Source organism: Poecilia formosa, unplaced genomic scaffold, assembly GCF_000485575.1.
Source record: "Poecilia formosa unplaced genomic scaffold, Poecilia_formosa-5.1.2 Scaffold111, whole genome shotgun sequence".
In the NCBI taxonomy this organism is placed as follows: domain Eukaryota; kingdom Metazoa; phylum Chordata; class Actinopteri; order Cyprinodontiformes; family Poeciliidae; genus Poecilia; species Poecilia formosa.
Genome location: NW_006800050.1, coordinates 793515 through 813796, shown reverse-complemented (window position 1 = coordinate 813796; position 20282 = coordinate 793515). Strand labels below are relative to the sequence as shown.

The window sequence follows — 20282 nt, the reverse complement described above, 5'->3', positions numbered from 1 at the left end:
TAAAAGCAAAGTGCTGTCTCAGCATATTCATAAAGAGGAGAGAGGTGTTTTGTTGCCAACCTTAAAACACCTTTAAGTTGTCCTTTTTGTCATTGCCAACAAAAAGACTAACTTCATTCCCCTGTGCCATTCCACTTTAATACACATCATTTATGAACTCTTTTGTTTTAATGTCTTCATATGTGCGGATATCGAGGGTCTGGAGTCAAATTTGTGTCAACAGGTCCTTTGAAACATGTTTTGTGAAAACACGCAACACTTGTTTTCACCACTGTATGCATCAAATCTCAGGTGACGTGCTTTCCTCTCTGAATTCGTGAGCTGCACTTTAGATGCCGCTTCCTAAATTCTAATTTGTCGAGTGCAAATTACACACAGTTGGATTCTATTGACTAATTTTGGTTAGACCCAAAGGCATGTGGTTGGAGTAAGTTGTATTTAATGGCACAAGAGTAAGGAGGCTGAATACGCACACCGCATTTCCGTTTTCTATTTGCAAAAAAAAAAAGTGATGACAGTATCACATCCAAGTAACACGCTTGGAGCTGAATTCAGACTGCGGAACATGGAAACATTGGTAAATAATTGAAGATTTGTCAAACAGTGTCCCTGTTTGGTGGAGATTCAGTACCAAAGAAACGGAGCTGGTACACATTAAGAAAACAGAACACTAGGTTTAAAAATGTCCTTTTTAATTCAAATGTCAAATTAAATACTATTTTATATGACGGAATATAACTGTGTTCACTGGTTCATACAAATATTCCATATATTCATAAAAAGGAAAGAGGTGTTTTGTTGCCAAAGTACCATGTACTATTTTCACACACACACACGCACGTTTGTGTTGCTATCTTTGTGGGGACTTTCCATTGACTTCCATTCATTTCTACAGCCTAAACCTTACCTTTACCCTTTTCCTAACCATCACATACCTAACCCTAACCTTAACCAAAACTCAATTCATACCTTAGCCCTAAATCTGACCCCTGACCCAAAAACAGGGCTTCCCCTCGTGGGGACCGGAGCCTGGTCCCCACGAGGAGCAATTGGTCCCCACAACATAGTATATGTCAGGAAAATCGTCCCCACAAGGTATTACAAACAAACGCACACACACACACACACACACACATATGAATTATAGGATTAGACATGTAAAGCAACTTCATTTGTGTAAGAATAATCTTGAGGCATTTTTCTCCAATTCCTATAAATGCTTTTAGTCATCTTTATGTTTTCATCCTTTTCCTTTGTCTGGTTTGTTCTTGGACTCCTTCGTTGCTGTGATTTAACCCGCCGTGCCCATTTTCATCTTTTGACAGCTTGTGAAGAAATGAAGCACAAATCAAGCCCGACTCGTCGGGTGAAAAAATAACAAAAAAACTTGGCAGAGTTGGTAGGGCGTCGCACACAGCTTACCTTTCTTCTCTTTTCATGTTCTGTATTTGCCGAATCGTTTGCCTTCAAGCCTAACGCTTCCTCCAACTCTGGAATGAAGGAAGTAGCAACATAATACCTCTGAACGCATTCGCAGAACATCTGCAGCTAGTAAACAAATACCTGTAAGAATGGGGTCGAGCTTCTCCACCACCAGGTCAGCATCCTCCGTGGTGAAGCACAGAGGGGGCTTGAATTTCAGCACATTACGATGAGGTCCATCGGCGCTTAAAAGGACATGCTGCTCCTTTAATCTGGAAATATTCAGATTAAATCAGATTGAGATTTAACTCTGTTAAAAGCAGTTGATTACGCTGAAGTTTAGCGTAATCAACTGCTTAGCTTTCTTCCTGGTTCGACTGTCACTGAACTAAAATATGCTCCACATCTTACTGAGCATGCTGCTCAGCTTGCTGAAAGAAGGGCCCAGTACTTAGAAAAGTAAAGAAGACCCATACTGGTGTTGAAGCTAAAGGAAGACCACCTACCACTCTTCTATAGGTAATGCTATTTTAAAATGACAGCTGCTAAGCATGTGTGTTAAGAAGGCTCTACCTGAATTAATATGTCAGCTGGTTATGTTTGTGTTTCTCAATAAAGACAGCTGTGGATGCAATCCAGTAGCTTGCCATCATCAGTGTGTGAATGTATATATGACTGATTTCATGTAAAGTGTCTTTGAGTGTATCTACAATAAAAATGTACATACTGTGCAGTAAGCATTTGGGATAATCACTGTTGTTTTATTTTGTCACTGGTATTGGCACCAATTAATCTTCCCCCAAAAATCTGTGAAACATCACTGAATGGCAGCTTCATGCAGCGATCAACAGTGTTTAAATAGTCGTTAGTTGTGGCATTTTTGGCTCTTACAATCTGAACATTCAGCTTATCTGCCATAAAGACAAGGCTAACTGGTAGCAATCAACAACTTCCGTCTATCCTGTCTTATCTGTTAAGTACTGATCGCCTAATTCTCTTCACTTTCTGCAAATGAAAATGTTCACGCTTTTCATGTAGATTCTGTGTCATACGTCTGCTTTTGACCTCAGAAAAACAAGACTGAGACCTTAAGTCTTACTTATAAATGACCTCCTGGGCTTCGGCCGTAGCCGGAGTGAGCTTCACTCTGTCCTTCACCAGCTCCACCCCAACAAACAGGCCACGCCCCCTGCAGAGAGCGACACCTTCGTTTTAGCCTGAAGCCATTGCTGAAAATGGTTAAAATTATATTTTTACTTACATTCTTGTATGATGTCTTACACGCTATTAAAAATATAAAGTAATTGCGAACATGTTTGATTTTCTACCTAACTGTAACAAATCAACTTTCCTTTGGAGCCTCTGATGTCTAGAGAAGAAAAGTGGTGCAAAGTGTATCTATGAGAAATGTCATGTGCGAGCTCTTTAGCCTTGTGTTAATTTGAACAATCTTAATTAATTTGCAAAAAATTTAAAACATATACACTTAAAAGGTGTTATAAAGAACTGGAATTCCCCAGCTCACTTGATTCTATTTCAAGAAAAGAGGATATATTTTCTCGTGAAGCCACTGATTACTTAGCGTTTTGGAGTCGGGCTTTGCCTCACCTGATGTCTCCAATCAGCGGATGCTTCTGCTTTTGTTTCTCCAGCACATTAGTGAGGTACTGGCCAACACGCAGCGCGTTTCCCCGCAGATCCTCTTTCTCAATCACATCCAGGACGGCCAGGCCAATGGCGCAAGACACGGGGTTACCGCCAAACTAAAAGTATTTAAAGTACTAGGTTGTACATATTCATTTAAGTATTTTCAATGAGTTTTTTTTTTTTTGCAACATAATTTAATTCTATAAAGCAGCCAAAAAAAAAAAAAAATCTAACTTCCAGTACTCGAGTTGCTTTAATTTTCCCTTTATTCTTAAAATAAGCTCTTACTGTGTTGAAGTACTCCATTCCAGATGACATAAAGGCCTCGGCCACTTCCCTGGTCGTGACCACACATGACATGGGGTGGCCGTTGCCAATAGGCTTCCCCATTGTGACGATATCAGGCACAAAGTCGTCTCCCTGAAGCTGGAAGGCCCAGAACCGAGACCCAACTCTGCCGAAACCCACCTGAACCTCATCCGTGATAAAAACACCTCCTGCTTTGCGGACGTGCCTGTAGAGGAGAAGAGAGTTTATTCAGACTTAATCGTACATTCAGCAAATTAGGGCAAACTTGGTATCAAACACGGTCAGTGACACTATAGCTATCAGTGTAAACACAAACACTAATGCTGGATACATACTCAGCCACTTGCTGGAAGTAACCCACTGGGGGGATGACCTGCCCACCACAACTCTGCAGCGATTCGGCAATAAAAGCAGCAATCTGCCCAAGAGAAAAGCACATCGGCTCCACATATCTGCAGCGGCAAATAGAACGGTTCCCCGTCGTCTTTGACCTGAACGCCTCCTGATATCAAGTCTGCTGATTTGGTTTTCACTTGTCTGGGCTAAATAAGATTGCTGGGATGTTCAGGCTTCAATGTTACTGTAGGTCATCAGATCGAATGTTAGCAAAGCTTTCATGGTGTTTCGTCCAAAAAAAAAAAAATTAAATAAATAAATAATACCGCCTGGTATTTAACTAAATCAGAGGAAAACACTTTAAAGAAAGCTTCAACATTTCTTGTGTAGCAAGAAATCATAGTCAAACAAACCAAAGCCTATTGGTCATTTTGTGCAATGAAATAATTTACTTCAGACACTATACAACATTAGTCTAAGCATACAAAAACTTTAGACATGAACTATACCTTATGTCCTTTTATATGGGCTTTCTCTATTATGTCTTTGACTTCATCTGCATACGCTGTAGCTGCGTCAGGATGGTCTGCACGGTATTTGCCTCTGTACACATCTGGGCTTGGAGCCTGTGTGGAAATTGGCATGGAGAACACAATGTATATGGTTCTTACTTTTGTTTTCTGTGTTTTTCTGTGTTAATCTGCAAACTAACACATTTATTGGGAATACATATATGCTGCTGTTGGCCTCGCTTCTGTCTGGGAGTGTGTACCGAATTTAAATTGTATTTTTGTGACAGAGTGCTACATCATTGCTTCATTTTGAGGTTTAGATGCTATGAATATGGTTAGCTGCTGCAATTTAGCTAAAAGCATCCAAAGTCCAAAGAAATCCATTGAAAGTCTGGAGAACAAGCTGTCAAACTTGGAAAATAGAATTTATTCAGTCATATTTTTTTTTATCTGTATTATTTAAATTCTATGAAAAAATTATTTATTTACCCCGAAAGAAAATGAAACGTTTTCGTAATTCATATAAGTATAACATATGCACACAAAACCAGAGGGAATATATTGTCCAAAAGAGCAATACTTCTACCAAATAAATGTTATCAAACCAAATTTAGAAAAAGAGGTTGTTGTTGTTAGTTTAGGGTAAAAAGAGTTTTGGATGCATTTTTTTTTTCTCTGTCTTTTTCTCTCTTCTCTCCACTCGCGCATGTGCTGAAAACTCAGCAGCCTGTCAAAACGCAGCAGAGCAGAGCAAAGCTATGGGGGTTTAATAGCGTGCAGGCAGGCGGACGGTGAGAGCAAAACCCCACTCACCACGTGGACGAACTGACTCTGCTCAGCATCTGACAGCTGGTGGAACTTATAAGGACTAATGTCGATGAGCGATGACACATGGCCGTGGTACGCACTGCAGGCAGACAGAGCAAACACAATCCAGCGGACCGCTCAGAGCTCTCGTGTCAAACGTTAGTGCGGTGAATCAAAGGTATAAGAAGACGTGGCTGCTTTGTCACATCATGACTGAGATACGGTGGCTCTTACTTTTCCAGTGTTATGATATCTTTGTTCCCTGTGTACTGCCATGCAAGTCGGAGGGCCAGGTCGTTGGCTTCAGAGCTGACGGGGCAAAGGGTTGCATTAAGTTACTCAGTCACCACAAAACACACAGGTGAAGCCTCGCGGACGTCATTCGCAGCGTGTTATTTCATCTCCCAATGCAAGGGCAGCAGAGGCGAACGCCCATTCATTCATTCATTCATTCATTCTGACTGAATTGTGAAAAAATTAATAAATAAACAAACAAATGTTAAAGCACTCTTAGAGCCTGAAAAAGGGGGGGGGGTTAAATTATTCATACTTCCACAACTCCAGATTAAAATTGCAGGTTATCTACCTCTATTAATAGTACATTTGTAATACTGTACAAAACTGTTTATTCCTCTTAAAATTCCAATTTTAAGAGGAATAAACAATTGGATTTGTTGTGATAAACCAATATGCAGCGCAAGAAAAGTCATGCACGCTTTTCACATTTTATTTTACAAGTAAAGGTGTGAAATCTATCTATTTTAACTGAGATGGTACAATTGCAAACCTCCTATAAGACATGACCGTCCACCTAAACTGACAAAGAGCCAAAGTTAGGAGGAGCTGCAGAGATCTACAGCTCGGGTGGGAGAATCTTTCAACCGGACGACCTGCAAAGCAATTCGTTCTGTTTGCGATCTTCACACAGCAAACATGTGAAAGATTGTGCTCTGGTCATATGAAGTCAAAACTGAAACTTTTTGACTGACATGCCAATCGCTCTGTGAGGCGGAAAGCTATTCTCCACGTTGAAACGCATCACACCTTTCGGAGTTTGCTTAGTAGAACCTGCTCTTCCTCTTCATATTTTATGCTCCATCACACAGAATCTTAATAGATAAGATGCATAGATATAAGCTTTATTAATCCCTCCGGGATTTTCTCTCGGGGAAATTATAATTGTAATTTATGGTTGCAGCACGAAAAAAAGGAGGTTTTTTTTTTCTTAAGTTCTTTGGTAGATCAATACGTTTGCATCTACTGCCAGCTGTTAGAACAAAGTCTGTCAGTTCATATAAGCTCAGTTGTTTTTTGTTTTTTTTGCCTCTAAAGACCTTTAGGAGGAATTTTCATGTCAAGTTTATAGCTTAACATTGCTGATATGTCTTTAGTGTAGTATTGAGAGTTTATGGATCGTTATCAAAAACATAATTACCTCCGTCTAGATAATTCAGATGGTTAATGCTGCAGTACTGTAGAAAAGTGGTGTAAATAAGTAACCATGGTGACCTCGATCAATTTGATAAATCAGACCTTTAGGAAGCGACTAATGCTGAGTCTGCTTTGTTCACGTCTGCAATACTGTCAAACCAAAAGACCTTTGCACCATAAAATGTTTATTAACTAAAGGTTTTCAAATGTATGTAACTTATGCAAAGAGGAGAAAATGTATTTTTTTTTATACATAAGCATAATACCAAAGTTTTCATAACTTTAAGTGAGGATTCCTTCTGAACCACGCATACAGCCAAGTGAAAAAACAGGTCTGACTATAACACCTTTTTAAGGTCTTTGTTTCAGGTGTGGAAAAAATATGTCTGGATATAATTTACCCTGAGTTGACAAAGTAGCACACAGACAACTTGTCTGGCAGGGTTGCTTGCAGCCTCTGGGCATACAGTACCAGGTTGTCATGCAAGAACCGGGTGTTGGTGTTCAGTAATCCCATCTGCTCAGCTCCTGCCTTCACCACGTCTGGGTGACAGTGGCCCACTGGAGGAAAAACAGGAGGTCTAAACCAAACTTAGACAGACAACCATGAAAACTAAACCAGATAATTATGGGGGGAAAAAACGAACAGAATTTAGTAATTGTTGTTGTTGTTGTATTACATATTGTAGTAATTTCCTGTTGTGGTACAATTGCCTAAAGATCATTTCAGAATCTCAAGAACTAGACTGTATTTTTTTTTTTTTTTTTTTTTGGACATTTAAAAGTGTGTTTTATATTTTTATGCTTACCGTGAGCCACATTGTTGATGCAGTCTAAGTAGCGCTGTCCTTTTTCGTCATACATATACTGACCTTTGGCTTTTACAATCTTGATGGGGTCATGGCTGAAGAAGATCTTACACGATGGTCTGCAGAGGAACAAACAATTGTTGCAACAATACAGGCGAATCCCCTCTGATTCAGCACTTTAATAAACATATGCTAGCAAAAAGGTAACCACTCAGTAGTAATGCTCTACGCGAATAATTTAAAATTAAGTTGATAAGCAAATAACTTTAGAATGGTTGTATTAATTCTCGGCAGATGTAATAATGATAATAAGGCGATAGACAAACATGTTCTTTTCTTTAATGCGCTACATAATCAGACTGTCGTTTCTGTAAGTTCTCTAACATCTGCAGTCTTATCAGAATAGTATGTCTTACCCAATGTGCTTCTGTCTCAAGTCTATCGTTTTCTTTTTCTCCAGTCCGTCAAGCGACATCTTTCTGTCATGCAACAGAAAAACTGGTCGAGCACCATCTGTTCCAGCCAACATACACCTGTAAGGCGTTTTCAACGCGCGCGCGCACGGGGAGGGCACGAGAACCGCTGCTCGCGCTTCTATCAAAGTCTGACAAAGGTATGGAAAGCCAGAGAGGCCACGTAGACAAAAATAGAGGGAACATTAAAAATAATTTAAAAAAATAAAATAAAAAATGGGGAAAATTAAATTACCTCTTCACATTTTGTTTACAAATGGTGTACAATCTATTTCTCTAGTGATATGTAGTGAACGCCTAGTTATGGGTCAGAGTTCTTTCATTAACCTATCCACAGATTAGAATAGAATGACTTAAAATTATTCAGGAAAAAAAAAGGCATATTCTTTTGTAAAGCATATCTAGAATATTAAAAAGAAAAGACAGCTCTGGAAACTTAAATGTCTTGTTGCAATGCTACTCGACACACTATCTGAAAATACCATTCATTTTCCCTATAGTGCTGACTGGAAATAAGGAAGAGTGTAAAAAGTGACCCTCTGCAGTAGTGCCGAGATAGTTTCCATGTAAATATTGATGCTTATGAATGTATTTTAACTGTTTAAACAGTTGTTATAAGTGGTTTTAGATGTGATCTCAAATGTCTGCAGATTTGTAGGCGATTTCTGACAGCTTTAACATATCCTAAAAATGCATTATACTTACAAGTTATATAACCTTAACTAAAATATCTGGAAGGTAATAGTGATTTAATAAATAAAAGTGGATCATAAAGACAGAATGAATAAATGGATAGAAAGAGGGACTTTTGTGCTTCTTTTAGCCAACACACACTGGCTCCTGACAATGTGAGCATTAGGATACAACAAAATACACAGGAAAAATGGCTAATAAATTGAAAATACAATTGTGAGGAACAATAAACAACATTAAATCAGCTTTTTTTTTAATCAACATGTATTTTCTTTTTTTAGTCTAATATAAACATGTAATTGTAGTTAAGCTTATCTAAAAATGTTTATTTTTAAATTCAGTTAATCCCATCAGAAAATGTGACGTTGTTCAGTAGTTCCCCAGTTTCTGTGAATTTTTTTTTGTTTTACATTCTAAGCGATTCAAAAGATTAAAAAATAAATAGCTATTTCTCGCACTAGCCCACATTTATCTCAGATTATTGATGGCACTATGACAACACAAGAAGATTTCAATTCTTTCATATTATTATAAACATAAACTTTCAAATATGGGGCGCCACATGCTGGCTCAGCGCGGTTATCCTTCTCTCCTCTCTCCAGCTACTGTTGAATAAAGACCAGTAGTGCCAAAACATTTTTACAAATAACTCTCCAACTATATGTGAACAGTTATGTTTTTATTAAATAATTTCAAGAAATTTAAACATAGAGGAATATTACATACATCAAACTAAAACTGGAAATAAAGGCAAACATTCTTTTTGGAATACTTAAAAGACGGTTTATTTTCCTCCAACAGCACAGTCATATGAAATATCAGCTTGAAATACAGAATGTGAAATCAAGAAATGTAGATAAAATGGGTATTGCATCAATAAAAGAAAAAAAAGGCTGAAAGGGAAAACACCAGAGTTTGTCCAATAACTCAAACTTTTTGTTTCGCCCAACTTGAACCAGAATTAAGGTACATGACAAGTTTGCTCTTTCAATTTGGCTTAAGAATTTTTGCTAATCCAAGAAAAGTCCTGTGCTTAAACATTAATGCAGCAGCAACAAAACTGTGGATGCAACTCTTTTGTCTTGTGTCTGCTTTTGCACTTTGGAAGTTTGGATCAGTGGAAAATAGGGCTTCCTCTATGGCAGCCCTGAAAGATCACTCTCTAAGTCAAACCAGTTTTTTTTTTCTCAATATACCAAAGACATATTGGCAGACATAAAATATTTTAACTATTTTTAGTTCATCTTTTAGTTGCCTTTAAAAGCCTCATGCAAACAGATTTAAGGAATATCAAATGTGATCATGTCTGATTTTCTTATTGTGTTTAAAACTTTATACATTATTTATTTTAATTTTGTTTTAGAAAAAAAAGTATTTTTAGTGAATGTGGGATTTTATTCACATCAACTTTTCTGCATGTTATAATTCTTTTTGCCACAAGAGGCGCTGTAGTGTGAATGACAACCATCCAGCTGAAAGTTTTCCTCAACAACCAAGATAAAGTAAATTTAACAAAGTCTAAATGTGGTAAATATACCCAACATCACTTATTTATCTTTTTTGACTGGTTTTAGGGGCCAAACTAAGAAAAAAAGACACCTTGGAAAACTTTGCAAATAAATCTGCTCCAAACTAGAAAAGAAAAGGAAAAAAGAAGTTTTTTGGTAATAAACCAACAAAAAACTATCAAAAGGACACATTTTTGATCAGTTCACATGCCGTTCAGAGTTAGAAACACTGTCCTAACATTTAGTACAGTGCTTCCCCAACACTGGCTACCAAAGTACACTACCCTGCATGTTTCAGACGTTTCCCTGCTTTTTTTTTTTAACCCTTTCATGCATAGTGGTCACTACAGTGGACAGCTATCTAAAAGCCATTTTCTTGTGCTTCTTGTGGATTTTTATGTTATAAATGGACACAGACCACTGAAGTGGACATTAATGCATCATAAAATACACTATCAACTACAGGCCATCAGCTGCAAATGCAATAAATTATTTTTGTTAAATCCAATATGGCCGAAAGACAAAAAAGCATGCCGACCGACCCGGTCCCTCCTTAGACGACTCTTGCAGGTAAAAAAAAAATATATTGCGACATCAGATAACCCCTAAAGAACAACATTAATCATGTATTTTTCAAATAATAACTTTGTATTTGGAGAAAATTACAATTGATCACCTAAAAAAAATAAAATAATTTTCTTTTTACAAAATTTTTTCCTGCCTTAAGAAAATAAAAAAAAGGGAAAAGAAATCCTGACACAAAGGATCATAATTCATACATGAAGGGGTTAAAGAACTACAATTGTCTGTTATATTTATCAAAGCAAGGAAATATCTAAAACATGCAGAATAGTGTACCTGAGGACCAGAGTTGAAAAAGTCTGCCTCAGAGGAACCTTAAGCAAGAGGCTTTTACAGATTCAAAGCATCCTATCAGAACCAATGGTGCAGCTCAATAGGAAATCAATAGTTAATATATTTTGGCACTTATGTCTAGTTTAGTAAACTAAATGTGAAACTTTAACACCAAACTCAAACAAACAATGTTTAATAAAATAAAATAAAATAAAAAATAGCTGCACATTCTAAAAGTTACAGCACCTCATGGGAACAAAGGCTGTAATAAAGGCTGGTAATCAAAACAAAATTAAAAAAAATAATAAAATAACCAAAACAAACTATTAAATATCGACACAAATATCGATTGAAAGAAGAGATTGAAACAAAAATCCTGTAAATTAAGATTTAATTAAAAGTCTGTGTGTACATATTCCTCCATGTCTCCAGGTAGTGGTATACAGGGTCGCACGGCTGAACAAACGAAGCTAAAGAAAACCACTGTAGTGTGATAGTTAAGCAGCATTTGATGCTACACGCATGAACCAAAGTATAAATTGCACTTTATATCAAATGAGCACATCTCAACAGTACATTAATATTCCACTATACATATATATCAAACTACATTCAATGTAAAGAGACAAAGAGAGAGAAAAAAAAAGAAGAAGAAAAAAAAGCGTGAGACAAGGCCGTCATGAATTTATAATCGGCGTGTCGTCAGAGTTGACGCACACAAAGTTAGACGAAGCAGATGTACTCGCGTGATGTAAGGCCTATAAATTGAAGTAACTGCACATTAAGTACACATTACAATAACATGCAAATGCCCTCTCAATTTCTACCAATGTTACATTTGCAGGTTTGTTTTACGATGCCTCGTTATGAGCTTAAAGTTCCGTCATATCAACACAAAAAACTGGCATCAGAAACTAAAAAGGAATGCTGCTCAGAACCCGACAAAATGCCTTCATTTACAAAAAGAAAACTGTAGAAAAATAAATAATGCACCACTTAGAATACTGAAACAAATACACAAATAAATGTTTAAAAAAATAAAAAAAACCCTCCTATTTTAGACATACATAAACCCCCAACAGCTGTAAAGAAATCAGTTTATTTTTTTTTTTAGCTGTAGCTGCTGGTATGGTTAAAAAATAACTGGTTTGTACAGATGTGCATCCACTCTTCATCATGATGAGATGAACAGTTAAACAGAAACATCCTCACAGATCGACCTGCCATTATCACATCTGCTCCTACAGTAAATGATTAAGATCTGACTGTACAGTGCCTTGCAAATGTTTGTACACCCCTGGAACTCTTTCACATCTTGTCAAACTTCAATAGTTTTGGGATTAAACATATTTTCTAATAAATCAACACAAAGGCAGTGCATAACGTTTAAGTGGCTACGTGACACATGGTATTCTACGTTTGCTTTTTCCAAATCAGTACTTTGAAAGTGTGCCGTGCGACGTGCACATGTATTTAGCTGGTTTTGCTCTGTTAATTTAATCTCTATGCTATTCTGAAAATAACAATCAGGCTTTTTTTTTTTAATATTGTGCAGCTCTATTCTAGATGTCATTATGTTTGAAGAAGGATTGCTCAACAAAAAAAATTCAATTAGGGTCCCAAATACATGTGCAATCCACACTTTTCAGGCTTTTACCTCCAAAAAAAAAAAAAAACCCAAGGAAAACCATTTTACCTTCCACTTCACATTTATGCACTACTTTGCTCTGATCAATTACAACAAACCCCAATGAAATTTATTAAAGATTTTAATTGTTACAACTCAAAATGTAATAATACGAAAAGGGCTTTTAACGTTTTTGAACAAAAAAAAAAACTATTACCTTGCATAGCACCTACGTTGTCAAAATAACTAATTTTAATGCTGGAAATATGAAAAGGTAAATGGACTTGTGTTATCAAATAAATATCAATCCTAAATTCTGATAATGTTTGTTCCATGTGATGAGGAATGTGATACAACTGGCCAGACTGGTGTTGGTGGAAGGTGATTAATGTCCTGTACTTCAATATATATATTGTCACCATATACAGTATGTAAGACAATATAGAAGATGTATAGGTGTAAAGAAGCTTGCTATAGACTATTATGTTGACGATAACCTTTTCTACTTTAGACCTTAAATCAACTTAAATAGCCTTTGGATACACTCCATCAAAAAATGATCTTTTTAAATCTACATTTTCTAAACGGTGTTCATGCAGAAAACTTGACCACACTGTACACGAGAGCTCCTGCAACTTCAGCATATTTGCAAGCAAGTTTTCAATACCAGGAGTAACTTATAAACTTGAAGAATTTGAGTTGTGTGAGAGGAGACGTCCATGGAATAACGTTTTGGCAGCTGCATTGCTGTGGCGCAGTTCAGCCTCACGAGTAAACCAGGTAGAAAAGTGAGACTTTCAGCTACTTCCATCCACTGCCGCAATGTCTTATGCAAACACTAAGCAGCTTTAGCAGATATACGGTTGAAATCAATGCCAACTTACTGAATAATCAGATGGAGTTATTCTCGGTGAAGACGAAACAAATCGAAACAAAAAACAAAAACAGTGCGCAACGTCTTTTCAGTCCTCCCCAAACATAATGTCTCCTTCATTTTGAAATAAACACCACTCAAATGGCTAAAAATAAAGTATAAACTCTTTCGATAAAGGAATGAATAAAAGCTTGAGGCACCAAAGGCTATATTACAGAAAATACAAATGTGTAAAAAAAAAGAGTAAAATAATAAAAGAAAATGAGTAAAGAAAAACATCACAACTGCATTCTATCAACGTTCTCAGAAGATCTCGAAGCGTCTCCCGTTTCGTCTCGCAGGGAGGACGACGAGCGGCTCTCTCTCCTGCAGAATCCATTTCCATTCCCGTGCTCACCAAGCACGCCTGACCAGGCTCCAATCCAAACTGCGCGAGGCTGATTGGTTTTCCTGCCAGTGCAGAGACTCTCGCCGAGACTCTTGTCCAGGAGATACGCGACCCTGAGGAAGCGCCGCACCGACGACGTCGAGCCCCATGAGTGCAACAGCAAAAGCCCGACGAGACTGTTCGCTTGGCAGGCCTCGCCACAAATAAAGCAAAAATAAAAAATAAAAAATGTACTGACACCTTTACTCTCAGAAGGGGAAGGAGGGTACTCAGGCTACAAGCCATGGTGTGACTCCCTTAAGAAGATTAAAAGGAAAGAAAAAGTTACCATTTCAGAGCTTTGGGCCTTCTGATTTTTCAGATTTTTTTTTTTTTTTTCCCACACAAATTACGAAAGAATCACATAACAGTGACATGTATGTACATTACATTTAAATATAGTACACTACTCATGCTTTTTCAAGGGATGGTGGGCTGGGGGGGGGGAAGCAATGTTCAGTCAGCTCAGTGCAGTCTTTTTTTTCCCTTTTCGTACGTTTTTTTTTTTTCCTGTTTAGTCTTTGAGCGAATGGTGCCGCATGAATAGTTGGTGAGCTCATGGAGACAAAACAGCACACGACACTTAGCGTTTTGTGTTAAGAAGCCAATCCAGATCCCATTTCCTCCACTTCCCAACTCCACACTTCTTCTCGTCTCACTCCTTCCAACCCTCAGGATCTGGCGGGAGTGCCACGCTCCAGTCCGAGCCATGCAAAAAACCTAAAGACGCGAGTTCTGCCGGCAGCCGAGGATCTGAACTCCATCACGAAGCAGATGTGAGACAGCGGGACGCACACACGTGTTTTTGTTTCCACACAGCGATGTGAGTAGAAGCAGCTTACGGACGGTTATCTTTTCTTTTTTTTTTTCCTTTTGCATTGTTGCACACATAGACTTGTTTCTTTTTGACTCTTTTTTTTTTCCATTAAAAAACTATAAATACCATAAAAGAAGCATTATTTACAAACTCCATGCGTTTCGGGTTAGAGTGATCACTGCAAAGGAAGCATACAAAAAACAAGTTGTTTCGTCACTTTGAGTGGGTCTTTCAGTTTGACACCATGAGATGTTTTGCACAGCATTCACACATCGTTTCTTCCGGTTTGTCAGAGAACGCATGCAAACGTAAAGAAGCTGAAACACGCGTGAGTGTCAACAAAATGAAAGAAATCATTATATCTTATACAATTGCAATTGGAATAAAAATGCTGGTCAGAATCGGAGCAAAAATGACAAGTTTTACGAATTTTAAGTTTTTGCTAGAAAATCTGTGAGACGGGTGACTGTCCAAATTAGTAAAACATTTATCTTGATTTACTGCTCCTCCTCTCTTGACAAATTGCCACATGAGTCGTCACTTTGTTATGACAAATTCTCTTCTTGGGTGGCAAGTCTGTTATGTATCGACACCCAAACTTGGTGTCCCATACACAACTTCACCACTTTTCAACAAATGTTGCCAATTAGCTTTGCCATCTTCTTCTAGGAATCTTTTTATACACTTTTTGCTACATATTTCTAAACTTTGGAAAAGGAAATTCATTAAAAATCTGCATGCTTCAAGCCTTAACGCACAAAAAGAGTTGAATTTCAATGGCAATTAAAGTATTTTAATGCTAAATTCTGTTTTGCTACTAAATATACTCTCAATTTTCAGTGCAAACTGTAATGTTGCTGATTGCCAGAAGATCATCTCACCTTCTGCCAGCATCCAGGCATTGGTAATCCATCCGGACCCTGTTAACAGAAGAGAAACAGTTAGAGCTGAAACAATGCCTCACTGCTGCCTGTGTAAGGTTGTGATTAGTAGGCTTGTACTTTATATAATACGTCACATGTCAGAAGTTAGATTGATCCTCAAGAAAATCCACTCATTAACCACAAACCAATAAAGTTAACTTCTCTTGAGGAGACCTTGCAGCTTTAATCAGATGAAAGCAACATCTTGATCCCGGTCATATTGTTTAGCATTTAAACTTTTTAATTTAATTTAATTTTTAATGCACAAAAGTGTATTATTAAAACTCTCGCCTGATTTTGAGAAAGAAATAAAAGCTTCAAACTACCCCTAACTTCTATTCTTTGAGACTTTCTGGAGAGTCACTTTAATTTAGTGGCTCTTTACACTGAACGTATTTGAAAATTTTCTTTGGACTTTGGCTGCTTTTTTCCCCACTACTTGTATCGGTAAAGTACTTTAAGATTGTTTACTTGAGGACAATAAAAGCATTAATTTGGCATTTTATTCCATTCTATCTTACAGTGCTCTCTGTCACAATTTTTATTGGCTGTTTCTACTAACAACTTAAAATTTTGAGTATTTTGTATTTCTTCTGTCCTTTACTCTTTGGATGTACATGCTGACTATTGGATATGTTATTATAACATTGATGATTACGAGACGTCAAAATGATAAAATCATAAAATGATGAATAAAGTGGTTCTTCTGATAATGCAAAATTGCCCTCTTCATTTCATTATCTTTCAAAATGGTAACGTTCCAGCTTTGGGACAAGAGATAAAGCAGCCAAAGTCAAAAGGAAAATGCAAGGAAACTTTCAGAGAGCTTGAAAACACTTAGAAAAACACTTCAGGTAAGTCGGGGTGTTTGGAAGTGAAGTCTAAAGAAATGACACACAGCTTTTGTGTTTTTCATTCATTGTGGGCATAATTAAATCTGAAGATGTAAAAGCCACATGAAAGTAAAAATAGAGGGGCAAAATCGGTTTACTTTAACTCAAAAGTTTCTATAAAAACAAGTAATAAAAAGGGCGTTTCAAACATTAAATAAAATGTTCAAATTATTCTCTCATATTAAGCTTTTCAGTTGGTTTCTGTCTGTTAGTCTGAATGCACACATTACATTTCATTCTAGCCAAAATAAATAAAAAATGAAACTGTACATGCACAAAATACATAGAAATATGTTGCTCATGCACACCATGGTGATTCTGCTGTTGGATTTTTTTTTTTATTTTTTATCATAGTTGAGTTTAATAACAGCAGGAAGCTCAAAAAAAAAAAAAAAAAAAGCCCAGCAACTGGAAATACAAAACTCAAGTTGTCTTGAAATAAAAATAACCCAAGTATAAATATAACCTTTGAATGTTTTCGTATCTACTATGGCTCACTGAATGTGTGTGAACGTACAATGCAACACCTTGCTAAAGTATTCATGCCCCTTTCCACAGTTTGTCTCAATGCAGCTGCAAATCTCAGTGTATCTTATTGGGATTTTATAAAAATGGACCGACATAAAGTGGTGCCTAAGTGGAGGGAAATAGAGCTTCTCATGTTTTTTTCAAGCAAATAAAAATCTAAAAGTTAAACATTAATTTTTGTATTCCCACAGCAACATGGTGCCATTGCCGTGTTTCACGGTGGCGATGGCACCTTCAGGGTAATAAATCGTGTTCCTTGTCCTCCACACATATTTGCATGTTGGCCAGGAAGCAAATGATTACTGTCCCCCTATCAACATGGCTTATAACGATCTTTAATCATTATTATGGCTTTCTTACAACAATTGTATCTCCCACGTGAAGTGTTGTTCTCTGATGCTCTGAATGACACTTTTCATCTACGGCCTGTTTAATTGTACGATACTCTGCCAGTTCAGGTGATTTTCTAACATTGTTCTTTGAGATGTTAAGACTTGAGAGATATTTACACTAAATTATGTACAGGTGACTTCAAAAGGTATTGCTTACACGCTGAACTTAATTTTAGAGTATCCAATTAAATGGGGCTATATACATTAGCCTAAACCTTTTCAGATTTTTATTTGGTTAAAGTTTGAAAACCAAGCATCAGTTGCTTTCCTCATAACTGTGTTGAACATATCCTATAAAATCCTAATAAAATACACTGTGGTTTGTTGTTCTAAAGTGACAAAATACAAGTGGCAAAATGTTAAAGGCAAAGCACAATATATGCATTTCCCCAAATTTAGTTCAACCCATTGTACCAGAATCTTCACGCCTCAGACAGCATCGCTTCTGCGGCATGAGCATCAATAAAATAAAACAAGTAATCATGAAAATATTCCAGGTCCACAGTGGCAACCAACTTGATGTTTTATTTTGTTTTCTTGTAATGGTCTGGCCCAATTGGTACAAGAACAGGAGGGGATAGGAGAGTTAACGGATTGAGAGAGGGATCCATGCGCCTGTAGCATGGCTAACTCATCAGTATAAGGGGATCTGTGTTAGCATCAGGTTAAAAGGTAACTGGTCCAAGGCGGGCTCAGCAGGGAGGGGGGGAAACGTGAGTTTTTGCCTTTTACTCCAGTTTTATTCGAAGGGAAGACAGGAATCAGTTAAAGGGATAGACCAAATGAAACATTTATTAATTCTGTATATTTCACGTTTTATCTAGAAGAGGCTGCTTGCAGTGAAGATGTTAGGGTTAGTGTTTGTCACTAAAAAATGGAAAATGAAGCTGCGATTAAGTAAGGTGACCATGCTCGTCAAGCTCTCACGTCATGCATGAGTGTGTTTATTTGTCATTAATGGGCTAAAAGTGAGTGGCATGCACAGGTAGGAGGTTTAGGAAAAAGAGAAATACTGTACCAATTGGCACGGGGCATCCAGCCCGTCCAGACCTGGCTGCCCTGGTTCCCCCTTTTCACCCTTAAATCCCCGGAAACCCTGTTTGCAAAGATGACCTAGGAGTGTTACTGGGAGAGAGGTGGACGACCCTTCACCCCCTGCATCGGTCCGTTTCGACAGACTCGTGGGGAGTGTGGAGGAGGAGCTGCCCTCTGAGGTTTCTGACTCCACAATCAGGCCCAGTCGCAAGCTTTTTTGGGATTTTACTGCAAGCTTTTATGTCCAACTGAAAATGAGCACATTTCCAAATGTTGTTGGGGATTTCTTGACTGTTAAAGCTTGACGATGGGAGTCAGTGGACCCAGAGGGAGCTTCCTCCTTGTTCAGAGCAACCGCTCCACGAAGCTGGTAGGCAAACTCCAGCTCACAGTTGGGACATACCAATGGGCAGGGTGCATCTAATCCTGGGGCACCCTGTTCTCCTTTCTCGCCCTTAGGCCCTTTTTTGCCCTTCTTTCCCTTCTCCCCCTGCGGATACAAGGGTTCGGTCAGGTTAAATTCATTTTTGTCAACAATTACTACTGCTATGAGGAGAGATTAAAGAAGGGAAGTCTATAACCCAAGAAAGAGTGAAGGCACATGGTCAGATAAGTTAGATAGGAATACAAGGCAGAATTGAATATTCTTTAAACAAGGGGCACAAAAAGCAGGGAACAAGGTCGAGTGGGAAACACTTTGCCAAAGTGGTGTCAAGGGCACAAAGGATGAGAAAGACTAGCAGGGAGAAAACCACCAGAGAAAGCAGGAAAGTACAAACTGCATCAATACAGAATTAAATGTCACAAGATTTCCATAAAGTCACAAACTTTAAAACTCAACATCCATGCAAACATTTTAAAGAGTCATATCATGTTAGCATGAGTAAAATGTCAAAGCACTACTTTAAAACCATCATTTTAGGAATGAATTGACACACACTCGTCATTGACACGTATTTAAACTGGTCAAAACAGGTTTCATCTGAGTCGCAACAAAAGAACATCGTAAATTTTGAGAAACTGAAGCCCTGAGCTGAGCACCTTGTATGGGAGAGGGTCCATTTTTGTGGTTTTGAGTAGAAAGAATGAAGAGTTTGACTGTTCCTATATGTCCAACAATAGCTCTGATTAACCGACCTTCTTGGAGTGTCTGGATGGTGTCCTAGGAGGGGTACCATCTCAGAGGATCTTCATGCATCTTCTTGTGAGCTTCAGTGCCAATGTGGACAACGGTGGAGTCACTTGCTTGGTTGTAATCTAAATACGAGGTGTGTTTGCGTGCAATGAGTTGCCTGTATCAAGCAAAAAGTAATAGCCACCAGGCTACCTTGGGTCAAAGGTGGCCTCATATCATCAGACCTGCAGCTGTGTGTCTTGGGAACTTAGGAGCGCAAAAGGTCAGAGCTATCATCAAAACACCACTTGGTGGAGAGTTGGATCTCGTAGCAGGGAAAGCCGTAAGCCAGACCAGGGAACATGGAATTGGACTGGACAATGTTCAGGAGTTGTGTACAAAAGTTGTTCCCAAACTCCAAAGTGTCAGGACATTATAGGGCTGTTGTGGCTTCAATTTTGCAAGGAGGACTAATACAACACCTGCCAAGTGGCGAAGTGGGATGGTGGCCCAAATTCTTAACAAAGGTGTCAAGAGAATGTGGTCCAACTATGGAAAGATCACACCTCTCTGCCTTTCAGAGAATGTTTCCTCTACAGTGTTGGATCCAGCTGACCACAGATTAAGGAGAGGAACTGTGTGTTCCAAGTGTTACATTGACTGGACACAGTCAATGTAAGGAGGCACCTTAGCAGCACTGCTCAGTGAAGCAACTTGCACTTTCTAGGTTACGAACAATCAAAAGAATGAGATGCCAGTCATCAATTTTAAGAATCTTATGTATCTGATGAGCTCCACTGCAAACTCCTTTTTACATGTTTTCCAGTCACATAACACAATCAATTTACTA

General features: G+C 38.0%; 2 protein-coding genes across 3 annotated transcripts in view; both read right to left on the bottom strand.

Annotated features, from left to right (window-relative positions):
* Positions 1 to 1202: 1202 nt before the first annotated feature.
* etnppl (ethanolamine-phosphate phospho-lyase) lies at positions 1203 to 7845 on the bottom strand. Of its 2 annotated transcripts, XM_007559926.2 has the most exons (13): positions 7690 to 7844; positions 7274 to 7392; positions 6866 to 7025; positions 5268 to 5342; positions 5040 to 5133; positions 4224 to 4340; positions 3714 to 3796; positions 3358 to 3583; positions 3031 to 3185; positions 2522 to 2611; positions 1564 to 1694; positions 1423 to 1490; positions 1203 to 1325 (listed from the first exon to the last, which is right to left on the bottom strand). In XM_007559926.2, exons 1-13 carry the CDS (start codon positions 7800 to 7802, stop codon positions 1233 to 1235), a joined length of 1524 nt encoding a protein of 507 aa, XP_007559988.1. In that variant the 5' UTR covers positions 7803 to 7844; the 3' UTR covers positions 1203 to 1232. The 2 variants fall into 2 exon arrangements, with proteins under 2 accessions (XP_007559988.1, XP_016530699.1); XM_016675213.1 differs by lacking the exon at positions 2522 to 2611 and having other exon boundaries at positions 7690 to 7845.
* Positions 7846 to 11176: 3331 nt separating this feature from the next.
* col25a1 (collagen type XXV alpha 1 chain) overlaps positions 11177 to 20282 on the bottom strand; it is a 199112-nt gene continuing 190006 nt past the window's right edge. The window contains exons 36-38 of the mRNA XM_016675245.1: positions 18302 to 18379; positions 15429 to 15467; positions 11177 to 13987 (exon numbers count right to left, since the gene is read on the bottom strand). Of these exons, the coding sequence (XP_016530731.1) occupies positions 13961 to 13987; positions 15429 to 15467; positions 18302 to 18379 (144 nt within the window). The 3' untranslated portion in view covers positions 11177 to 13960. The remainder of the gene's footprint in view (positions 13988 to 15428; positions 15468 to 18301; positions 18380 to 20282) is intronic.